The 20115-nt window shown below is 42.4% G+C and overlaps 2 protein-coding genes across 2 annotated transcripts; one reads left to right on the top strand and one right to left on the bottom strand.

Annotated features, from left to right (window-relative positions):
• Window positions 1-6643: 6643 nt before the first annotated feature.
• LOC129813637 (creatine kinase S-type, mitochondrial-like) lies at window positions 6644-11686 on the top strand. The gene is made up of 9 exons (XM_055866009.1): window positions 6644-6821; window positions 7523-7721; window positions 7813-7908; window positions 7998-8219; window positions 9422-9507; window positions 10131-10254; window positions 10585-10719; window positions 10843-10968; window positions 11097-11686. Exons 1-9 carry the CDS (start codon window positions 6673-6675, stop codon window positions 11211-11213), a joined length of 1254 nt encoding a protein of 417 aa, XP_055721984.1. The 5' UTR covers window positions 6644-6672; the 3' UTR covers window positions 11214-11686.
• Window positions 11687-14481: 2795 nt separating this feature from the next.
• Window positions 14482-17764, bottom strand: LOC129813631 (ubiquitin-conjugating enzyme E2 L3-like). The gene is made up of 4 exons (XM_055865997.1): window positions 17660-17764; window positions 16062-16157; window positions 15690-15876; window positions 14482-15375 (listed from the first exon to the last, which is right to left on the bottom strand). Exons 1-4 carry the CDS (start codon window positions 17684-17686, stop codon window positions 15221-15223), a joined length of 465 nt encoding a protein of 154 aa, XP_055721972.1. The 5' UTR covers window positions 17687-17764; the 3' UTR covers window positions 14482-15220.
• Window positions 17765-20115: the final 2351 nt, after the last annotated feature.

Here is a 20115-nt window from a genome sequence, read left to right as displayed (position 1 = left end):
ATCAGGCAACACAATAAACCCAACATAGAAACACAATACATAGAATGCCCACCCCAACTCACGCCCTGACCAACTAAACACATACAAAAACAAGAGAAAACAGGTCAGGAACATGACAATGGCCAGAAACAAATACAACAATTCTGAAACTCATCAGTCTATTCTTGTTCTGAGAAATGAAGGCTATTCCATACGAGAAATTGCCAAAAAACTGAAGATCTCATACAATGCTGTGTACTACTGCCTTCACAGAACAGCGCAAACTGGCTCTAACCAGAATAGAAAGAGGAGTGAGAGGCCCCGGTGCACAACTGAGCAAGAGTACAAGTACATGAGAGTGTCTAGTTTGAGAAACAGACGCTTCACAAGTCCTCAACTGGCAGCTTCATTAAATAGAGTACTCCCAAAACATCAGTCTCAACGTCAACAGTGAAGAGACAACTCTGGGATGCTGGCTTTTTAGGTAGAGTTTCAAAGAAAAAGCCATATCTCTGTCTAGTGTCTGTTCTTTTGCCCATCTTAATCTTTTATTTTTATTGGCCAGTCTGAAATATGTATTTTTCTTTGCAATTCTGCCTAGAAGGCCAGCATCCCGGAGTCGCCTCTTCACTGTTGAAAACAAGAACATTTCTAAGTGACCCCAAACTTTTGAACGGTAGTGTATGTTATGGTTCAATCTTAGTTTTCCTTATCTCCACTGTGGAATGTCCATGTCGATCCTCTTGGTCCATCCACCTGTCTTTGTTAGTCAGGCCTGACCCCTTCATCCCGTAGTTTATTCCAGTTATCTATTTTAAAATGACTGAAGATGCAGAAGTTTATGCCAGACCCCTTCTAATAGGGTATAATAGACTGGTTAGAACTTTGACCACATGCCCTCTAGACGGACTACATGCTCTCTATCAAATCAAAACTGGATTTTTTACTCAAAACAAAGTTGTAAAAGTATGCTAGACATTTATAGAATAAATCATATCTAGTTTGATGTTTCTGTGACAAACAGTGAATAAGTTTATGATTTATACAGTTTAAAATGGCATTTGATAGATTTTATGTATTTCTATCAAGTCAAAACTGGAATATTACTCAAAATAAAGGTTGTAAAAGTATGCTAGACATTTATAGAATAAATGTACTTAGTTTGATGTTTCTGTGACAAACTGTTAATTAGTTATTGATTTATACTGCTTTAAAAGGCATTTTATAGATTTTATGTATTTCCATCAAGTTAAAACTGGAATTTCTACTCAAAACAAAGGTTGTAAAAATATGCTAGACATTTATAGAATAAATCATATCTAGTTTGATCATTCTGTGACAAATGGTGAATTAGTTATTGATTTTTACATTTTTAAATGGCTTTTGGCGAATGTCTGTTGAATGTCTGTTGAATGTCTGTTGAATGTCTGTTGAATGTCTGTTGAATGTCTGTTGAATGTCCGAATGTGTGAATATAAAACCAATTTTACCTCGGTCTGACGATTGCATCCAAAACATTGGCTCATCAAGACCTCATAGATGCTGATCGGCAAACTCCCCCTGAAAAGTGTCTATTGCCAAAACCTGATGGTGGATAGCACTTAGATGTGCACCGGAATGGCATGTGTTCGCCTTTTTAATGTGTGTCTTAAATACTAGCAAAAATCTTATGAAATGTGTTTTGTTAATCTATATCTGATGAGCCAGTCTGTACTTTCTGCAAAAGTCCCACCCGTCTCTAAAAACACACGCTGCAAAACGCAGGGTCTTCCAACAGAGCATGGTCAGCCATCTGCATTTCACGGTAAGGTCTACTACACCTGTTGTATTCGGTGCATTTGACAAAATAAAAATCATATTTTGATCTCTCATTCGACTTCCCATTATCTCTGTCTTTTATAGTAGCCTATTTCAACAATGGTTTCACTTTCACACGTGCCTCTAATTGATCAAATCCCTCTATGTTATATGCATTAGTATCTAACAGATGCACTGACGTGATAAAAGTACATGATATAGCCTGTCAATATATATTTCATGAATTCACAATGGTGTGTGTGTGGAGAGGGGGGTTACCTCTAGTAAAGATTAAGGAAAGATCAAGGTCAACACAGACAGCAGAGCAAGGACCGTCCAAGGTGTTGCACGAGGAATAAAAATACGATTGGTCAGCAGCACAGGTTCTTATCTCCCCATTGGCCCACAGCGTAAATTCTGAATTTTTAATTGGTTTAAAGCACAGGTCCTAATCCCACATTAGTGGGCGGAGTGTGGGATGAGAAATAGAGAAAAAGACTCCTGAAAGAAGATTCTATAGCAGGGAGGGATACCGGCAGTGAAACAGGTACTGTACTCTCTATGTTTCCTCTCTCTATAGCTCTCCTCTATCTCTCATTCATTCTGGAAGGGGGGATATTAACAAACTGTTTTAAATTAGATACTTGATACGTTTTAAAATGGTAGATGAAGCCAAGTAGTTGTTATAAATGACTGGTGAAATCTAAATGACTTTGGTGAGAGCCCCTCCCTCCCACCTTGAGAATACAGACAGACTTGAAGTTAAAGTTTCCTTCTGCATATTTTAATAAGATTTTGCAGATGTAGTCACTATCATTGTAAGACTGACATGATATTTGATGGACAGAACAGGAGCCTTTTGGTGTTGGAATGTAGACTGGTCTACTTAGTCTTGTCCAGGGCTCTTCAACCCTGTTCCTGGAGAGCCATCCTCCTGTAGGTTTTCGCTCCAACCCTGTTCCTGGAGAGCCATCCTCCTGTAGGTTTTCACTCCAACCCTGTTCCTGGAGAGCCATCCTCCTGTAGGTTTTCGCTCCAACCCTGTTCCTGGAGAGCCATCCTCCTGTAGGTTTTCGCTCCAACCCTGTTCCTGGAGAGCCATCCTCCTGTAGGTTTTCGCTCCAACCCTGTTCCTGGAGAGCCATCCTCCTGTAGGTTTTCGCTCCAACCCTGTTCCTGGAGAGCCATCCTCCTGTAGGTTTTCGCTCCAACCCTGTTCCTGGAGAGCCATCCTCCTGTAGGTTTTCGCTCCAACCCTGTTCCTGGAGAGCTATCCTGTAGGTTTTCGCTCCAACCCTGTTCCTGGAGAGCTACCCTCCTGTAGGTTTTCGCTCCAACCCTGTTCCTGGAGAGCCATCCTCCTGTAGGTTTTCGCTCCAACCCTGTTCCTGGAGAGCCATCCTCCTGTAGGTTTTCGCTCCAACCCTGTTCCTGGAGAGCCATCCTCCTGTAGGTTTTCGCTCCAACCCTGTTCCTGGAGAGCCATCCTCCTGTAGGTTTTCGCTCCAACCCTGTTCCTGGAGAGCTATCCTGTAGGTTTTCGCTCCAACCCTGTTCCTGGAGAGCCATCCTCCTGTAGGTTTTCGCTCCAACCCTGTTCCTGGAGAGCTATCCTGTAGGTTTTCGCTCCAACCCTGTTCCTGGAGAGCTACCCTGTAGGTTTTCGCTCCAACCCTGTTCCTGGAGAGCTATCCTGTAGGTTTTCGCTCCAACCCTGTTCCTGGAGAGCTACCCTCCTGTAGGTTTTCGCTCCAACCCCAGTTGTAACTAACTTGATTCATTTTATCAACCAGCTAATTATTACAATCAAGTGCGCTAGATTAGGGTTGGAATGAAAACCTACGGAATGGTAGGTAGCTCTCCAGGAACAGGGTTGGAATGAAAACCTACAGAATGGTAGGTAGCTCTCCAGGAACAGGGTTGGAATGAAAACCTACAGAATGGTAGGTAGCTCTCCAGGAACAGGGTTGGAATGAAAACCTACAGAATGGTAGGTAGCTCTCCAGGAACAGGGTTGGAGAGCCCTGGTCTAGTCTGATGTTCTAAAGGACAGCAGAGCATGTTCATAGTGATACTTAATCCTTATATACATTATTAACTGTCAGTAACTGCTTCATGACTCGAGTTAATTCATCATTTTGAGAGCTTTACAAAGAAGTAGTATTATGTCTGTTAACTACATTCCCACATATTAAATACTCAAGCAGTGTGACAGTGGTTTTTATGTTTGTTTTTTAACTTTAAAAAAATGATTTATTACAAAAAACACAAAGAAGGGGTAACATTAAAGTATTAGAACATGAAGGACAAACAATACAGCATCAAGACACTATCAAACATGTATCAGTCTTTCCACAACAGAGCCATCCTTATGTGTGAGGGTGCGTGTGCATGATAGTGATATAAAATATATGTCATAGTTTCCTTTTTCATGATCACAATCTTGTGAAACCCGAACCCTCCAAGATCCACCCACAGTTCCCCAATAGCTGTCCCTCAACCATTCGAGACCCCTCCCACAGTCCCCTCCGGAATATATAAAAAAAAAAAAATACAATTAATTAAATTAAGTGTGACAGTGTTAACACTCCTCTCCGTATGGCTAGTAGGGATGAAAGTTGCTGAAACTCAAAACTGATCTAAGGTCAGTTTTATGTTTCTCCCCCTGATGGTTAGGATTGTGGGAGGATAATGAACTGATCCTAGATCTGTAGTAATCCTGGCTTTAAAGCATACAATCCAATGTGACTGACTGATGGCTGCCTTTAAACCACCATATAGGCCTGTCATACCAGAAAGTTGCTGTTTCTGACATAACCTTATCACTGATTCACTGGTCTTTGCTGTCAGGGCTGTAGCCCCGCTTTCTCTTCCTACGTCTCTGTGTTCATCTTTTCCACCTCTTATTTTCCATCTCTCCCTCATCTCTCTTTTTCTGTCTCACTTATCTCTCAATCTCTTTCTCTGTCTCTCTATAACTCTCTGTATCTCTTTCTCGCTGTGTGTGTGTCTCGTTCTTTCCTCCTTTCCCCTCCCCCTGTCTTTGTCTTGGCCTGTGTCCTGTCTTGAGAGACTGTGGCCGGTTCAGAATGTCAGAGCAGAACAGAACACGAGGCCTGTGGTGTTTTGATTCCAGAAAGAGCGGTCTTGGCATTAGACCCATCTGGCACTGTTTCTCTCCTCCAGATTTCTATAAATAATAATTTATTTGCAGTGCTGACAGCCTCCTCCATTCTGACTCCTCAGCTACCTAGTGTGTTCTACTCTCGCTGTATCAAGGAAAACACAGCCACAACTTTGAGGTCAATAGAGTTGAAATGACCCAGAGATGTTACCTTGTGTTCAGACACTGATATGTGTAACAGTATAACTTTAGTACGTCCCCTCGCCCCGACACGGGCACGAACCAGGGACCCTCTGCACACATCAACAACTGACACCCACGAAGCGTCGTTACCCATCGCTCGACAAAAGCCGCGGCCCTTGCAGAGCAAGGGGCAACACTACATCTAGGTTTCAGAGCAAGTGACGTAACTGATTGAAACGCTACTAGCGCGTACCCGCTAACTAGCTAGCCATTTCACATCCGTTACACTCACCCCCCTTTCAACCTCCTCCTTTCCCGCAGCAACCAGTGATCCGGGTCAACAGCATCAATGTCACAGTATATCTTTAAACCGTCCCCTCGCCCCGACACGGGCGTGAACCAGGGACCCTTTGCACACATCAACAACGGTCGCCCACGAAGCATCGTTACCCATCGCTCCACAAAGGCCACGGCTCTTGCAGAGCAAGGGGCAACACTACATCTAGGTTTCAGAGCAAGTGACGTAACTGATTGAAACGCTACTAGCGCGTACCCGCTAACTAGCTAGCCATTTCACATCCGTTACATATGCATGTAGGTTTCCTTAAATGGATCATAGAGCAGAGAGGGTGGATCATTAGCTTTGCAGCCAACTGATGATCTGATGGAATAGTACTTTTCCTGTATTCTTAATGAAGACCAATATGGAACTAAGTCAACTGACGACTGCAGATCATGATGTAATAGATGTGTAGAATGATAATCAAGACAGGAAGTCAATCCCAGCTTTTGTTTCCGCTCTGACAGGGATTAGTGAATAGACCTCTACTAGACCTCTACAGACCTATATACAGTAGACCTCTCTATTTTAAGACAGCTTTCCCTCTCTCTCTGTCCTCTGCACTGCGGTGAAGGACAAGTCAGTGAGAACAAACTTTCACCTTTAGATTTTAGTCACAGGAGATACTGAGAGGAATAACTTGTTCGGGCTGGGGCAAAACCAAATGTAATTTTATCTTGGTGACCTAAGATCAGTGTATAGGGGCATCTTCATCCTACCTACTCCTCCTTGATGGTGGCGGCCAGATTGTGCTTGCTAAGAGGCCATCCTGTGAGGCCAGTTTAGGAGACTGAGCTTAATCAGCCATCTGCTGATACTCCCGTCTCATACTGTAAGCTCGTTATCAACGACCTACATCTACTCTATAAGATATAAAGCGTTAAAAAAATGACTTGTTACGATACAATTGAATACAGTACAATCAACCAACTGGAAGTGCATTGTAACTCAACTGAGGACATGGAGTAAGTTTGAGCTGCAGCATCCACAGTCTGTATTTGATAGACAAAAGGTAGTGGCCAAAGGGTTAAAGGTAGGAAGTGTATTGTTCTTTAGGAGGAGATTCTTCCCACAGCTCACCTGATGTGAAGGACATACACACAAAGAAACTAATGCATAGATAAATACATGTTTAAGAATTTTTAAGAAGTTAAACCTTTGAAATGTGTACATTTTATCTTATCTCTCTTCTTCCCTAATTCCTCTCTCTCCCCCAGTTGACCTGATTCTGACCTCTGAACTGTCCAAGATGGCGACCTCCTTCACAAGAATGATGTCCGGCCGTAACACGGCCGTGCTGTTGGCCAGCCTGGGAGCAGGCACCATGGCAACCGGCTACCTGATGACCGACAGCAACATCCTGTCCGCTGAAGAGAGGAGGAAGCTCTATCCACCCAGGTAGGACTACAAACAACATGGCCTCTAATGGACTGTTGACTACACATAGGATGGCCGTATACAGACGACCTACACAGGTTGGAGAAATCATTTGGAATACAGGTGTTGGGCCTAGGATAGCTGCATCTATTGAATAGGAACAACTATAATCTGACACCCAGTGTGCAGTCAGTCCAAATGTAAGTCTAAGGTAGAGGGGCGGGGAATGAAACCTTAGTAGATACAAGTGTCGCCAGTCACCTCCTTTGCCCTTTCTGACATTCACATTTAGTAAACACACACACACACACACACACACACACACACACACACACACACACACACACACACACACACACACACACACACACACACACACACACACACACACACACACACACACACACACACACACACACACACACAAGAGCCAAGAGGAGACCAGATCATGAACTAAGGCTTGAGCCACAGATTAGACAGATCACCAACACTCTAAAATAACTTCCTCTACTTGTCTCAATCAAGCAACCAATCAATCAATCAACCAATCAATATGTACCTGTCCAAAAAAACGACATCCACATTACATCTAAAACCACAGCCCTCTTGGCAAGGGGTGTGTCCATAATCAAACCCAATCTGAAATGTCCTTCACAGTGCACAGCTTTTGATCTTTTCATCTCTATGGTTTGAATGAAAACTACTTTTCCCATCATCCCCAGCGCTGACTATCCTGACCTGAGGAGGCACAATAACTGCATGGCGCACTCCCTGACCCCTGCTATCTACGGCAAGCTGAGAGACAAGGTGACCCCTAACAACTGGAGCCTGGACCAGTGCATCCAGACCGGAGTGGACAACCCTGGCCACCCCTTCATCAAGACTGTCGGCATGGTGGCTGGGGACGAGGAGAGCTACGAGGTACTGTATGTGTGCGTGAGTTTGTGTGTGTTTTTCTATATTTTGAAGGAGGTATCTCCTTTTGGTTAACTGTTCATCCTGTCCTCTGCAGGTGTTTGCTGATATCTTTGACCCCGTCATCAAAGACCGACACAATGGCTACGACCCCAAAACAATGAAACACCCCACTGATCTGGATGCGTTCAAGGTAACACACACACACCTCCAGTAACCTATACACACTACATGAGATAGTCCATTATTCTCCGATTTAATGATAACCCTCCTTCTCCTCAGATCACCAACGGTATGTTTGATGAGAAATACGTTCTGTCGTCTCGCGTGCGTACAGGCCGTAGTATCCGCGGTCTGAGCCTGCCCCCGTGCTGCTCCCGCTCAGAGCGCCGTGAGGTAGAGCGTGTGACCGTCCAGGCCCTGGCCGGCCTGAAGGGTGATCTGGCCGGACGTTACTACAGCCTGGGAGACATGACGGAGAAGGAGCAGCAGCAGCTTATTGATGTGAGACACTCAGAGGACATCTATCTATCTATCTATCTAATGTACCTATCTATCTTTCTATTTATCTATCTATCTATCTATCTAATGTACCTATCTATCTAATGTATCTATCTATCTATCTATCTATCTATCTAATGTACCTATCTATCTATCTATCAATTCAATTCAATTCAATTCAAGGGGCTTTATTGGCATGGGAAACATGTGTTAACATTGCCAAAGCAAGTGAGGTAGCAATACACAAAAGTGAAACAAACAATACAAATTAACAGTAAACATTACACATACAGAAGTTTCAAAACAATAAAGACATTACAAATGTCATATTATATATATACAGTGTTGTAGCAATGTACGAATGGTTAAAGCACACAGGTTAAAATAAATAGGCATAAATATGGGTTGTATTTACAATGCTGTTTGTTCTTCACTGGTTGCCCTTTTCTTGTGACAACAGGTCACAAATCTTGCTGCTGTGATGGCACACTGTGGAATTTCACCCAGTAGATATGGGAGTTTATCAAAATTGGATTTGTTTTCGAATTCTTTGTGGATCTGTGTAATCTGAGGGAATCTATCTATCTATCTATCTATCTATCTATCTATCTATCTATCTATCTATCTATCTATCTAATGTACCTATCTATCTTTCTGTCTGTGGGTCTGTCCATCTGTCTGTATCTCTCTCTCTCTCTGCATCCCCCTCTCTCTCTTCCTCTTTGTCTGTCTCTCTTCACTTTTTATCCCAAAATGTACATACATGTATTATCATAATCTGACTGCATATGGGATTCCTCATATCCATGATAATGTCTACTTATATTGCCATGCTAATGGCAGGGATTGTTGTGCCGATTATGCTGAAATAGTGCAATTGGAACCTGGACTGTAGTGACAGCATTGTTTCATGAGTTTTATTTGACCCGACTCATTTGAGGACATGGTTCTTAATTGCACTCATTTGTCTTCATTCCCCAGTGGTAGGCCTACCAATGATTTCAGGAAAGTTTAGCACAATGGAAAAAAGGGTCTTACCCAGTTAATCCACTCAGTCTAGACAGACTGGGGTGACTTTGCGTTTAATCCTAACGGCTAAGATTAAGATTGGAAATAGAGGTAATCTTTGGGAGAGATTACACTAGTCTTGATCTTTAACTTTCAGTCTCATTAACCTTTGTCCTCTGAACCTCACGTTGCCTCAGGAGCATTTCCTGTTCGACAAGCCCGTCTCTCCTCTGCTGACCTCTGCCTTCATGGCCCGTGACTGGCCTGATGCCAGGGGCATCTGGTAAGACCAGAGTAGTAGAGAGCCAAACCATGTCCCCAAAACTACACTACCTGTAGAGAGACTTAGTACTAAGAAACTGGAAAGGCCAGAGTAGTAGAGAGCCCAACCCTGTCCCTGTAGCTTTAAAAGCCTGTAGCACTGTCTTGTATCGTAATAGCTGTAGAGATTGTACTATCGGTGAGTAGGGGCGTCTGGTAAGACCAGTAGAGAGCAGAACCATGTTTCCATAGCATTATGGCATTGGGAAAGGTCTCTTCCTCTGACTACTCTTCCTCCTCCTCCTCTCGTCCTCTTCTCCCCAAAGTGTCATTACATCAATGTCCTAGCCTTGAATTCCCATTTCCGTGACCACCTCCTTATCTTCCTCCTCTTCCTCTTCCCCTCCCTCTCCTCCTCCTTCTCTCTCCTCTCCCCTGTAGGACCACTCCCTGTTTGACAAGCCTGTCTCCCCCTTGTTGATGTGTGCCTTCATGCCCCGACGGCAGGGGCCTCTGGTAGGGTCTACAAGGCTCTCATCAGCAGAATCCTCTAACCAGCATGTGTGTGCTGTGATCACAGAAGTTGACAATCAATGCAACCAACAAATGTTTCTAGATTCTTAGGATTGTGTTCTTTCTCTCCAGGCACAACAATGAGAAGACCTTCTTGATCTGGGTCAATGAGGAGGACCACACCAGGGTCATCTCCATGGAGAAGGGAGGAAACATGAAGAGAGTGTTTGAGAGGTTCTGCAGAGGACTCCAACAGGTACTTTACATGTCACATCTTAGTGATTTAATGATGATTGTCTATACACTCTTAAAAAAATAATTCCAAAAGGGCTCTTCGGCTGTCCCTATAGGAGAACCCTTTTTGGTTCCAGGTAGAACCATTTTTGGTTCCAGGTAATATGGGAAAAGGTGAAAATGGTTCTACATGGAACCCAAAAGGGTTCTACCTGGAACCAAAAAGGGTTATTTGAAGGGTTCTCCTATAAGGATAGCTGAAGAACCATTTTATGTTGTAGATAGCACCCTTTTGTCTATAATATACACGGACATGTACAGTAGATCATTAATGTGGCCTCCCATCCTCTAGGTGGAGAAGCTGATCCAGGAGAGAGGCTGGGAGTTCATGTGGAACGAGCGCCTGGGATACATCCTGACCTGCCCCTCTAACCTGGGTACTGGACTCAGGGCTGGAGTGCACATCAGACTGCCCAACCTCAGCAAGGTAACACACACGTTCTCTCTTTCTCTTTCCTTTTCCTCAAAGTTTGTACTTGGATTGTCGCTGTGCATTGACCCCTCTATCCCTAGACAAAGCATTTATTAAAGTTTTGTACTTACCATGCAGGACCCTCGCTTTGGTAAGATCCTGGACAACATGCGTCTGCAGAAGAGAGGGACAGGCGGAGTTGACTCAGCCACAACTGGAGACACCTTTGATATCTCCAACAACGACCGTCTGGGAAAATCTGAGGTAAAACTAGAACCGATATTCTATGAATGAATGAATAACTGAAGGAAACTGTAAACCATCTCTATCTGGACTAGAGATTAAACTCCCCTTGATCGCTGATAACTGTGTGTATCGGTGCGTGTGTATAGGTGGAGCTGGTCCAGTTGCTGGTTGATGGAGTCAACTATCTGATTGACTGTGAGAAGAAGCTGGAAAGGGGCCAGGACATCAAGGTCCCCTCCCCCATCACCCAGTTCAGAAAGTGAAACACCTGAGCCCCACGTCTGAGAGGAAGTGACCCGCTCTGCGGTTAGAGAGGGCCAAAGAAGAGGAGTTAGGCCTGATCCCTCCTCATCCCCAAACTGAGCAATTTGGAGTAAAGTAGAAGTAGAATGTCTTTCCACTGGTCCAGGGACAAGTGTTGGTGTATCCCCCTTGATGGTTAAGGCTGGGGTTGGGGGTATCATAATCTGATCCTAGATCTGTGGTTAGGGACAGCTTCTACCAGAAGCGAAAGTCTAACCTGTAACATTAACCTCAATAAAAATCAACCCTAATAAAACCACTGATCTCTGATCAATAAAACAACTAATTCTCTGATTCCAAGGCGATATTACAGCTTGTGTTTTCTCCTTCAACTAATCATTCTACCCTAACTAAAAGCTTAAATACCTTTCCAATTAACAACTGACTGGGACTTTCCATAACTGTAGTACGTTTCCATTCCCCATAAATGTCATTGGACTTTTTATATGTAATGACTATGTAGAAGATCCATCATTAACTGTGAAGTTGACTATATATATAGCTGTGTTGTAGGTGGAAGTGTGGCAGTGTACAGTTCCAATCGCTCCAGTGAGTCTCTTCTCTCAGCAGGCCTCTGTCTCCCACCAGCTGATCTGCCATAATGGGTTTACTGCAGTAACAGAGTTTAACCCTGAGTTAAGCACTTTTAGAGGTCAGGCAGAGGAACAGAGAGAAGCATGGCAGCAGTCCAATTCCACCAATGGAACTACCAGTAGAATTGGCACAGATGTCTCTAATCTAACCTTTATTCATCCAGGTTAGTCTCAATTAGATAAAATACAAATCGCAGTTGAGGGCTCCAGACTAGAATGGGAGCAGCCTCAGTGCCAAAACGTTTGTCTGTCTTAAAAGGGTAGATTCTGTCCATTTGTCTGTCTGTCTGTCTCGTCTCTAGGAGGGTAATTGGGCTACTTGGAGCAGCTTAGTGACGTGGAGATAATCAGCTAATCGCTGCCTGCTATATTTACACTGAAAGGGTCAGGGGACCACAGAAACAGAGGGCATATAGGACATATTTTTTGCATGTCGGAAAGACCAGGTGGCAGATCTGCTCTAGATGTTCTGCTTCTATGCTTTAGACATTGCGTGACTGAGAGGGCAAGTGCCAGTGGGTTTGTGTGTGTAGGTGTGAGAGGGTCTGTGACCACTAACATGGTCAGAGAGGAAACTGAATCTGGTCGGTGTATTTTTAGCAGTGTTCTGTGTGCTGACCACTAGTCTTCTGTCTAATGCCAAGGAGGAGACATTAGAAATGTGAGAGATAAGGGTTGTAGATTTGTCCCATGGCAATACGTGGGGTTTGGTAGACGAACAACCAGAATATAGCTTTTTGTAGTTTACTGAAAGTTTCTGTACATACATCTTCATCTGTATCCCACAATGATCTGTCCTCTAGTAGAATCTAGACTACCCACTGAAATAAATCCCATTTAATAATATTACAACTACCATTGAGCACTATTAAAATGTTAATTTTCCTTTGGACAATTCACATAATGGTCAAGCTATGTAATACTACACCAATATAATAGTGTGGTGCTGTCTGTAAAAAAATGAATTTTTCCATAACCATATGGTCGTCGGTCGCTCATCGTCAGCAGCAGGGGTTACCTCACTGACCTCTCTGCTCCAACTCCTACGGGCCGTTCACTTCGGTGCTTTTCCATTGAGACTTACTCCCACACTAGTGGCTCGCCAGTGTTTTATGTTAATGTAAGCTGTAGTGTTGTGTTTCCATCAGGAGTGACACTAAAGACCTCCCCAACAACCTCAGCATCATTCAAGACTGTTGCTTTGTGAGGTGTTAAAAGTTCACGGTTGACTCCAAATTAGAGCAGGTCCCCCAGAGCCAAAGGCCCAATGAGACACGGGTGCTGGTCCCCGTAGATGGAAACATAAAAGTCTGAGCCTTTTGGGTAAAAGACTCCGGTAAACCATCAATGGAAATGTTCCAATGGAGGTGTAGTCTAGAGGACCATGGGAAACTGAGTCCACATTCACTTCAAAGACAAATACAACACTAGTTTCCACTACACGTAAGGGTATCAATCTGAACAAAGCAGTGCGCAGAATCACTCATCTGCGCAGAACATAATTACAAACCATTTGACTTCAAATTGACCGCAAGAATCCCAAATAGATATATTTGACTAAAACAATAATTTCAAACCTTGCTTAGATTTGTATACGAACATGTCTCTATATTATGCGTGGGATAATAGGGAACACATCTCAAATTAAAATCACTTGGAGCTGATCTCATGGTGTCTTTTATGCCTAGCAATAAAAGATTTAAATAAACAATTTATTTTTATCTTGCTCAGAAAACCTTGGGGGCCAAATAAGACAACCTGGCCGGTGGGCCACCAGTTGAGGGACCCCGGCATAGAAAGACCCATTGGGCAGCACACAATTGAACCAGCATCGTCCGGGTTATGGTTTGGCTGGGGTAGGCCGTCAGTGTAAATAAGAATTTGTTCTTAACTGATTTTCCTAGTTAAAGGGTCAATTAAAAACAATTGAAAAGACCCACAGACCTTTGGATAAGGAGTTCCATTTCTCTTGTAAATAAGTATCGTCCTCTAGTGGTGGAAAAGTGTTACTGACATATACTGGTCTGCAGTACCTTGCATGCATCTCATTGGCAGTCAACCAATACATCATATCATTAGTCCTAACCCTTCAGTGTTTACAGATCCCTGTGGACTGGACGGGTAACTGCCTCCTGCCTCTAGGTGGTTACTGGCTAACTTTCATTTACAATTACATATATTAATCAAATAATCAAATGTTTTGGTCCAATGCCATTACTATTCCCCAATGGCAGCTGTTCTTCTCCTGATACTGTTCAGGTGGTTGTTGCTGAATGACTAAACAAATGTGTAAATGACTAAACTTCTGCAATTTAATCATCTGATTCACAAATCACTTTGTATGACAAATATGTGTACAAGATTAGTGAATTTGTGGAGTGCCTTTCTAGGGCTGATTACTTCAATACCCAGAAAACCTTTTGCCATCCCCGTCAGTTGCAGAGGAATAATGATAAGCCGTTTCCATGGGAACACAATGTGATAGTCTGATTCCCTTCTTGGAAAAGGCAAGTGGGCAAAGGTGTAAAGAGAGGTACTTCCTGTCACATGGTCAGACCTTTACAGGAAGTGCCATATATCTGCTGAACAAAACATTTCATGATCATTTCTCAATTAAGGTTCAAACACAAACACGCATCTTTCTTCTCCTTTTTATAACATCTGGAACATCATATTGGTGACAAACTGACGTTTTATGGTGAACTTAAAAACTAGTTCCACAGAGCAAAGTGCAACTTCAGCAAAACAATAAAAAGAAATATAAAATAAACATTTTGTCACACACCTGAACCTGGATGCTTTAAATGTTTATCATTTAGTTGCTTTTGGGGTTGTTTTTTATGTTACATATTTTAGTGAGGGGAAGGAGTGAGAGGAAAAGGGTTAGCAAACAGACCACAAGTTGAGCATTTAGCAAATAGCTTTCAAAACAGTCTACAATCTTTATACAGGTCTGCTCCAGCAATCAATACACTTCTGTGAACAAATCATGAGCAGAACAACATTTTACCCACATATTTGTTTCCTCTCCCTGTTACAGGTTGCTCTCTCTGGCCCAAATCCGGCACTTTTATAATTTAATTTAAGAAATCAGTAGAAAGTTAGTAACAGCCACAAGCTAACACCCAGAGGTGACCGACGAGCCTGATTCACGACAAAGTCCTGTTGCCAGGGCAAAGTGGAGCCAAGATATACCGCCCCAGGAGGAGGAGGGGGGCTAGAAGGATGTGTGTACGTGTGTGGGGGCCATTTTCAGGAGATGGGGTAAGAACAGAGGGGTATAGGTGGTCTTGGAAGGGGGGAGAGAGGGAGGAGTTGAGAGAGGATCCCGGGGGGAGGGAGGAAAGGGAAGAGGGAGTCACACGTTTGCGTTCTCAGTCCATAGGTCGTTTTTCTCCATGTTTCTTTGTAAACTCTTCTGCGTTCTTAAAGAATTTTTTACGGTCCTTAGAGTATTCCTCTGCTAGGTCTGCCCTGAGAGGATGCTCTGGTTGAGGGTCGTTGACCAGCGCGATCAGGGACTGGATCACTGCAAAGAGACAAGCAGGACAAAAGAGACCGTAAGAATGGTGTAAAAATGGATGACGACATGAGGAAGTCCAGATGAAACAGGTCAGAAAGACACATTGAAATCCATAACCAGGCAGAGGATACAGGATGGAAACCTCTCCAGCCAAATAGATATGAGCCTCTGATGGAGAGGAGACTGGAGGGTTAGGGTTCAGACAGCATTTCAATGACAAATTATGAAAAACTGCAAATAATAACTACAGAAGAAAACCACAGTGTCAATTGCCTCTGTCTCGCTCTCCATGTGTGTGTCTGCGCTTCTTTCCACCGTACCTTGGTCAGTTTTAGTGGCTGGTTTCCAATTCTCTGCGCTGATCACAGGCAGACACACCTGTCCCTTCTCGTCGATGTTGGGGTGGTAGATCTTCGTCTTGAACGTGATCTTGGGGGGCTTGAAGGGGTACTCCGCAGGGAAGATTATCTCGATCCTGAACGCACCTTTATCGTATGGAGGGTTGTCCTTTTAGAGGGGAGAAAGAGAAAGAATGACGTTTGGTTAAAAGGTGAACTGAGTCCTGCTGAACATGTCACAGCAACAAATAGATTCGAATATCGCTGTGAGTGACTTGGTCCTCCTTGTTATTCTGCTCATGTTCATGTTTTCTGTCTGGAGAAGGTAGTACGTAGTGGCGCTAGGCTACTTACTGGAACAATGAGGCCTTGCCAAGTCAAAATATTTGTTTCATCCACTTGAATGTTACGGAAATTTTTCATTCCAGACTTGCGGATTTCATCAAGTTCCTGAAAAAGAGAGAGAAAACATAATGAACAAGTTCTTCTGTACTGCTAATTAATGACAGTTAATCACAAACCATAAACATCACCACTACGGGAAGAAGGTGTATATCAAATTAGAGATTAAGGACTGATAAAACATGTCTGTTGGCTGAGTCTTAGTAACCATTAAAAAAGCTGTTGGCCAAAAATAGGCCAAAACAGCCCAATGACTGAATCACACAGGTAAACACAGACCGAATGACTACAACGAGTACTAGAGATGAGCCTATATCTGACACTTCAACTGTCTGTCTCTCATCATGGTAGCCGAGCAGCCACATCTCTTCCCTCAGACACCCACCCAGGAAGTGTTCCAGTGCATTCTCACACTCTGATCTCACTACAGAACACTGGTCTCTGCCAAACCAGATGAATGACTCATAAATCCCAGGGCTGGTAATCTTTCACTACAAATCATAAGATTGGGGGTAGTGTTACAGTGTGTTATAGTGACAAGGACATTACAGTTAACACACCCATAACAATAAAACATGGGCACACAGCTTCCTGGTTTAATTTCTCTCCGTATAAATCTGAGCTTGAATGTAGACTTACTCTATGTCCTACGGTTGTTTTGAGAAAATAAATGGTTTACAAGTCTATGTAAAAACGTTCTAAGAAATAACCACTGTTGGCACAAATAAACAAAAAGCTAAAGTTAGGTTAATCGATTAAGTTTGTTAACACTCATTGTTGAGAAAAGGAGGATTGTTTACACACAGTGTTGGTCAGCTAATGTGACTGTTGGCTATAAAGCTAGCTAGCGCGTTTATTGAAGTCGAATGAATGAAATTCAACTAGCTTAGCTAACGTACTTGGCAGAGAATACATTTTTACAATTTCGCTTTCGATTCACTCGATGACTATCCAAAACTATGAAACCAAATCTGAGGAAATGCATGTAATTGGCCAGCTGGTAAGCTTCCTCGGTTACACATTGAGAAAATAAGCGGAATTAACCTGATTTGCTAACTTGCTGGTTTGCTCATAGATCCACACTGTTAGCTAACTAGGTAACTGCTGTGCATTGCACAATTAACTCCCTTGCTAAGGTTCGCAAGCTAGCCAGCTAGTAACGTTGGCTAGCTAGCCAAGTTTTTCTGAGACAATGTTCAATCATGTTGAACATGCGTCACGCAATTTGACACAATAATGAATTTAATCTAAATACATTTGATGACACATCGTTACTTAATTTAGATGAATAATACACGGATCTTGCATATTAATATACCGGTGCTAACATCAAAACATCACAAAAAAACAGCTAGCTGGTTAGCTTAGCATGCTAACGTCTAGCTAGCTTCATTTTCCGCTTACCGAGTTTCATGAGGTTTTTAAGTGTGGGGCTAAATTAAACCAATTTAACGACTCTTTTAATTTGATCGGAGATTTAGAAATCTAAATGTGTTATTTTCTTTAATCTAATATTTGAAAATCCTAATTTGATTGATCAGGAAATGTACCTTGTGCAGCCTCCTGCTCGCCGCCATCGTGGAATTACTGTCTGTACCCAGAATACACAGCGATATCCAAATAGTCCACTCACTCTCACCTCTGTACAGTGTGTGTACTGTGTACGCACTGTAATTTGAGTGTACTTTGATTTAAGTTATTATCTTGAAGTTATTTAGTCAAATGAGATCATTTGTCAATGTATTTATCCTAGTTTGGGAGAAGCCTACACATTATGGGCCACTCTTTGTCACTTGATTTAAATAGTAAAAGTGTAATCACATCTGAGCTAAGGCAATCACATCTGAAAACATACTTATAGCAGGTTGCTGTTAAAAAAGTAAGATCATGCAGTGGTGTAAACCGTGCCCCCCCCCCCACCTCCCCCCGCGGGACGGTTGAGCCAACATAGGCTAATGTGATTAGCATGAGGTTGTAGGTAACAAGAACATTTCCCTGGACATAGACATATCTGATATGGGCAGAAAGCTTAAATTATTGTTAATCTAACTGCACTGCCCAATTTACAGTAACTATTACAATGAAATAATACCACACTAAAGTTTGAGGAGAGTGCACAATTATGAACTTGAAAATGTATTAATAAACCAATTAGGCACATTTGGGCAGTCTTGATACAACGGTTTGAACAAAAATGCAATGGTTCATTGGATCAGTCTAAAAATGTGCACATACACTGCTGCCATCTATTGGCCAACATCTAAATTGCGCCTGGGCTGGAATAATACATTATGCCCTTTCTCTGGTACAAAAAAAAAAGAATGTTTTTTTTACTCCATACATTTTCCCTGACACTCAGTAGGCTACTCGTTACATTTTGAAGGCTTAGCAGGACAGGAAAATGGTCAAATTCACAGGAAAATGGTCCAATTCCCTACTGCTTCTGATCTGGTGGACTCACTAAACACAAATGCTTCGTTGGTACATTATGTCTGATTGATGGAGTGTGGCCCTGACTATCCATAAATAAATAAAAACAAGAAAATCAGGCTTTCTGGCTAAGGAATGTGAAATTATTTATGCTTGTATTTTTACTTTTGATAAGGAAGTATATTTTAGCGATTACATTCAATTTTACTTGAGTCATTTTCTATTAAGGTATCTTTACTTTTACTCAAGTATGACAATTGGGTACTTTGTCCAGCACTGAGATCATGGTACAAAATATTTAACAATGGTATGTATAGTGCCATGCCCCCTGGTGAGCCTAATCTGAATGGCTCATTTTCCAAATCAATAAAACATTCTGAAGCTTACAAGAATGCCAGTGTGCTGGAGTTTCTTTTTCCCAAAAGGTTTTACGCACCAGGAACAATATAAGGTGTGCAAACAAACTACATCACATACGAACAACAACTTACAGACCCACATAAACAATGTGGGTCTGGGCAGGGGAGATGTAGTCCTTGTTTATGTGGGTCTGTAAGTTGTTGTTCATATGTGTATGTTTTGTATTTGGTGTGAAAAAAAATGGATCCCTCACTGAATCATACTTTTGCCTTAAAATCTATGGAATAGCCTACCACCATGATGGAACATATGCTATACCGTAGGTACCATACTTCAGTGGTGGAAAAAGTACTCAATTGTCAGAAAATGACTCAAGTGAAAGAAAATGTATGGGAGTAGGAAGTACATATTTTCTTTAGGAATGTAGTGGAGTAAAAGTAAAAGTTGTCAAAAATATAAATATTTCAGTAGATATCCCAAAAAACGTTAAAGTATTTTTAATTGTGTAATTTACACAAGTGCCATAATTCCAAAAATTTGCATGGACGATACCAGAGAGAAAGAGGTGAAGCGAGAGGCCCAACTCGGACAAAAATCTACCTCCTCCAGAAGGTGGCGTTGTTTAGTTTCTTTCGCTCGCCCAAGCAAGGAGTTTTTGTATGGAGTTCAATGATAGTGACGAATTTTATCAACAAAAAAAACGAATGGTTTATTTGCTACGTGAGGATTATTTTATCGAAAAATACGTTTTGTAATGTTTAGGTTGTTATGAGTGTACTGATATAAGTAGGACACGTAACATCCCGGACACTTTTTGAAAACACATTATATCAGAGTTGTCTGGAGATGGCTATGCAAATTAATGACATGAGGCTAGTAGCATAGCATCTCTCTACATTGAATACAGGCGGTTGACATCAACATATTAAAAACTTTATTACAATAATTAGATGTATCTGTAACGGATGTGAAATGGCTAGCTAGTTAGCGGGTACGCGCTAATGGCATTTCAATCAGTTACGTCACTTGCTCTGAAACCTAGAAGTAGTGTGGGCCGCGGTTTTTGTGGAGCGATGGGTAACGACGCTTCGTGGGTTTCAGTTGTTGATGTGTGCAAAGGGTCCCTGGTTCGCGCCCGGGTCGGGGCGAGGGGACGGTCTAAAGTTATACTGTTACATATCCTCCACCAATCCAAAGAGATTGACAATCGTCACGG

The sequence above is a fragment of the Salvelinus fontinalis genome, chromosome 2 (genome assembly GCF_029448725.1).
Source record: "Salvelinus fontinalis isolate EN_2023a chromosome 2, ASM2944872v1, whole genome shotgun sequence".
NCBI classification, from domain to species: Eukaryota; Metazoa; Chordata; class Actinopteri; order Salmoniformes; family Salmonidae; genus Salvelinus; species Salvelinus fontinalis.
This window is presented reverse-complemented; position numbering and strand designations above follow the sequence as displayed.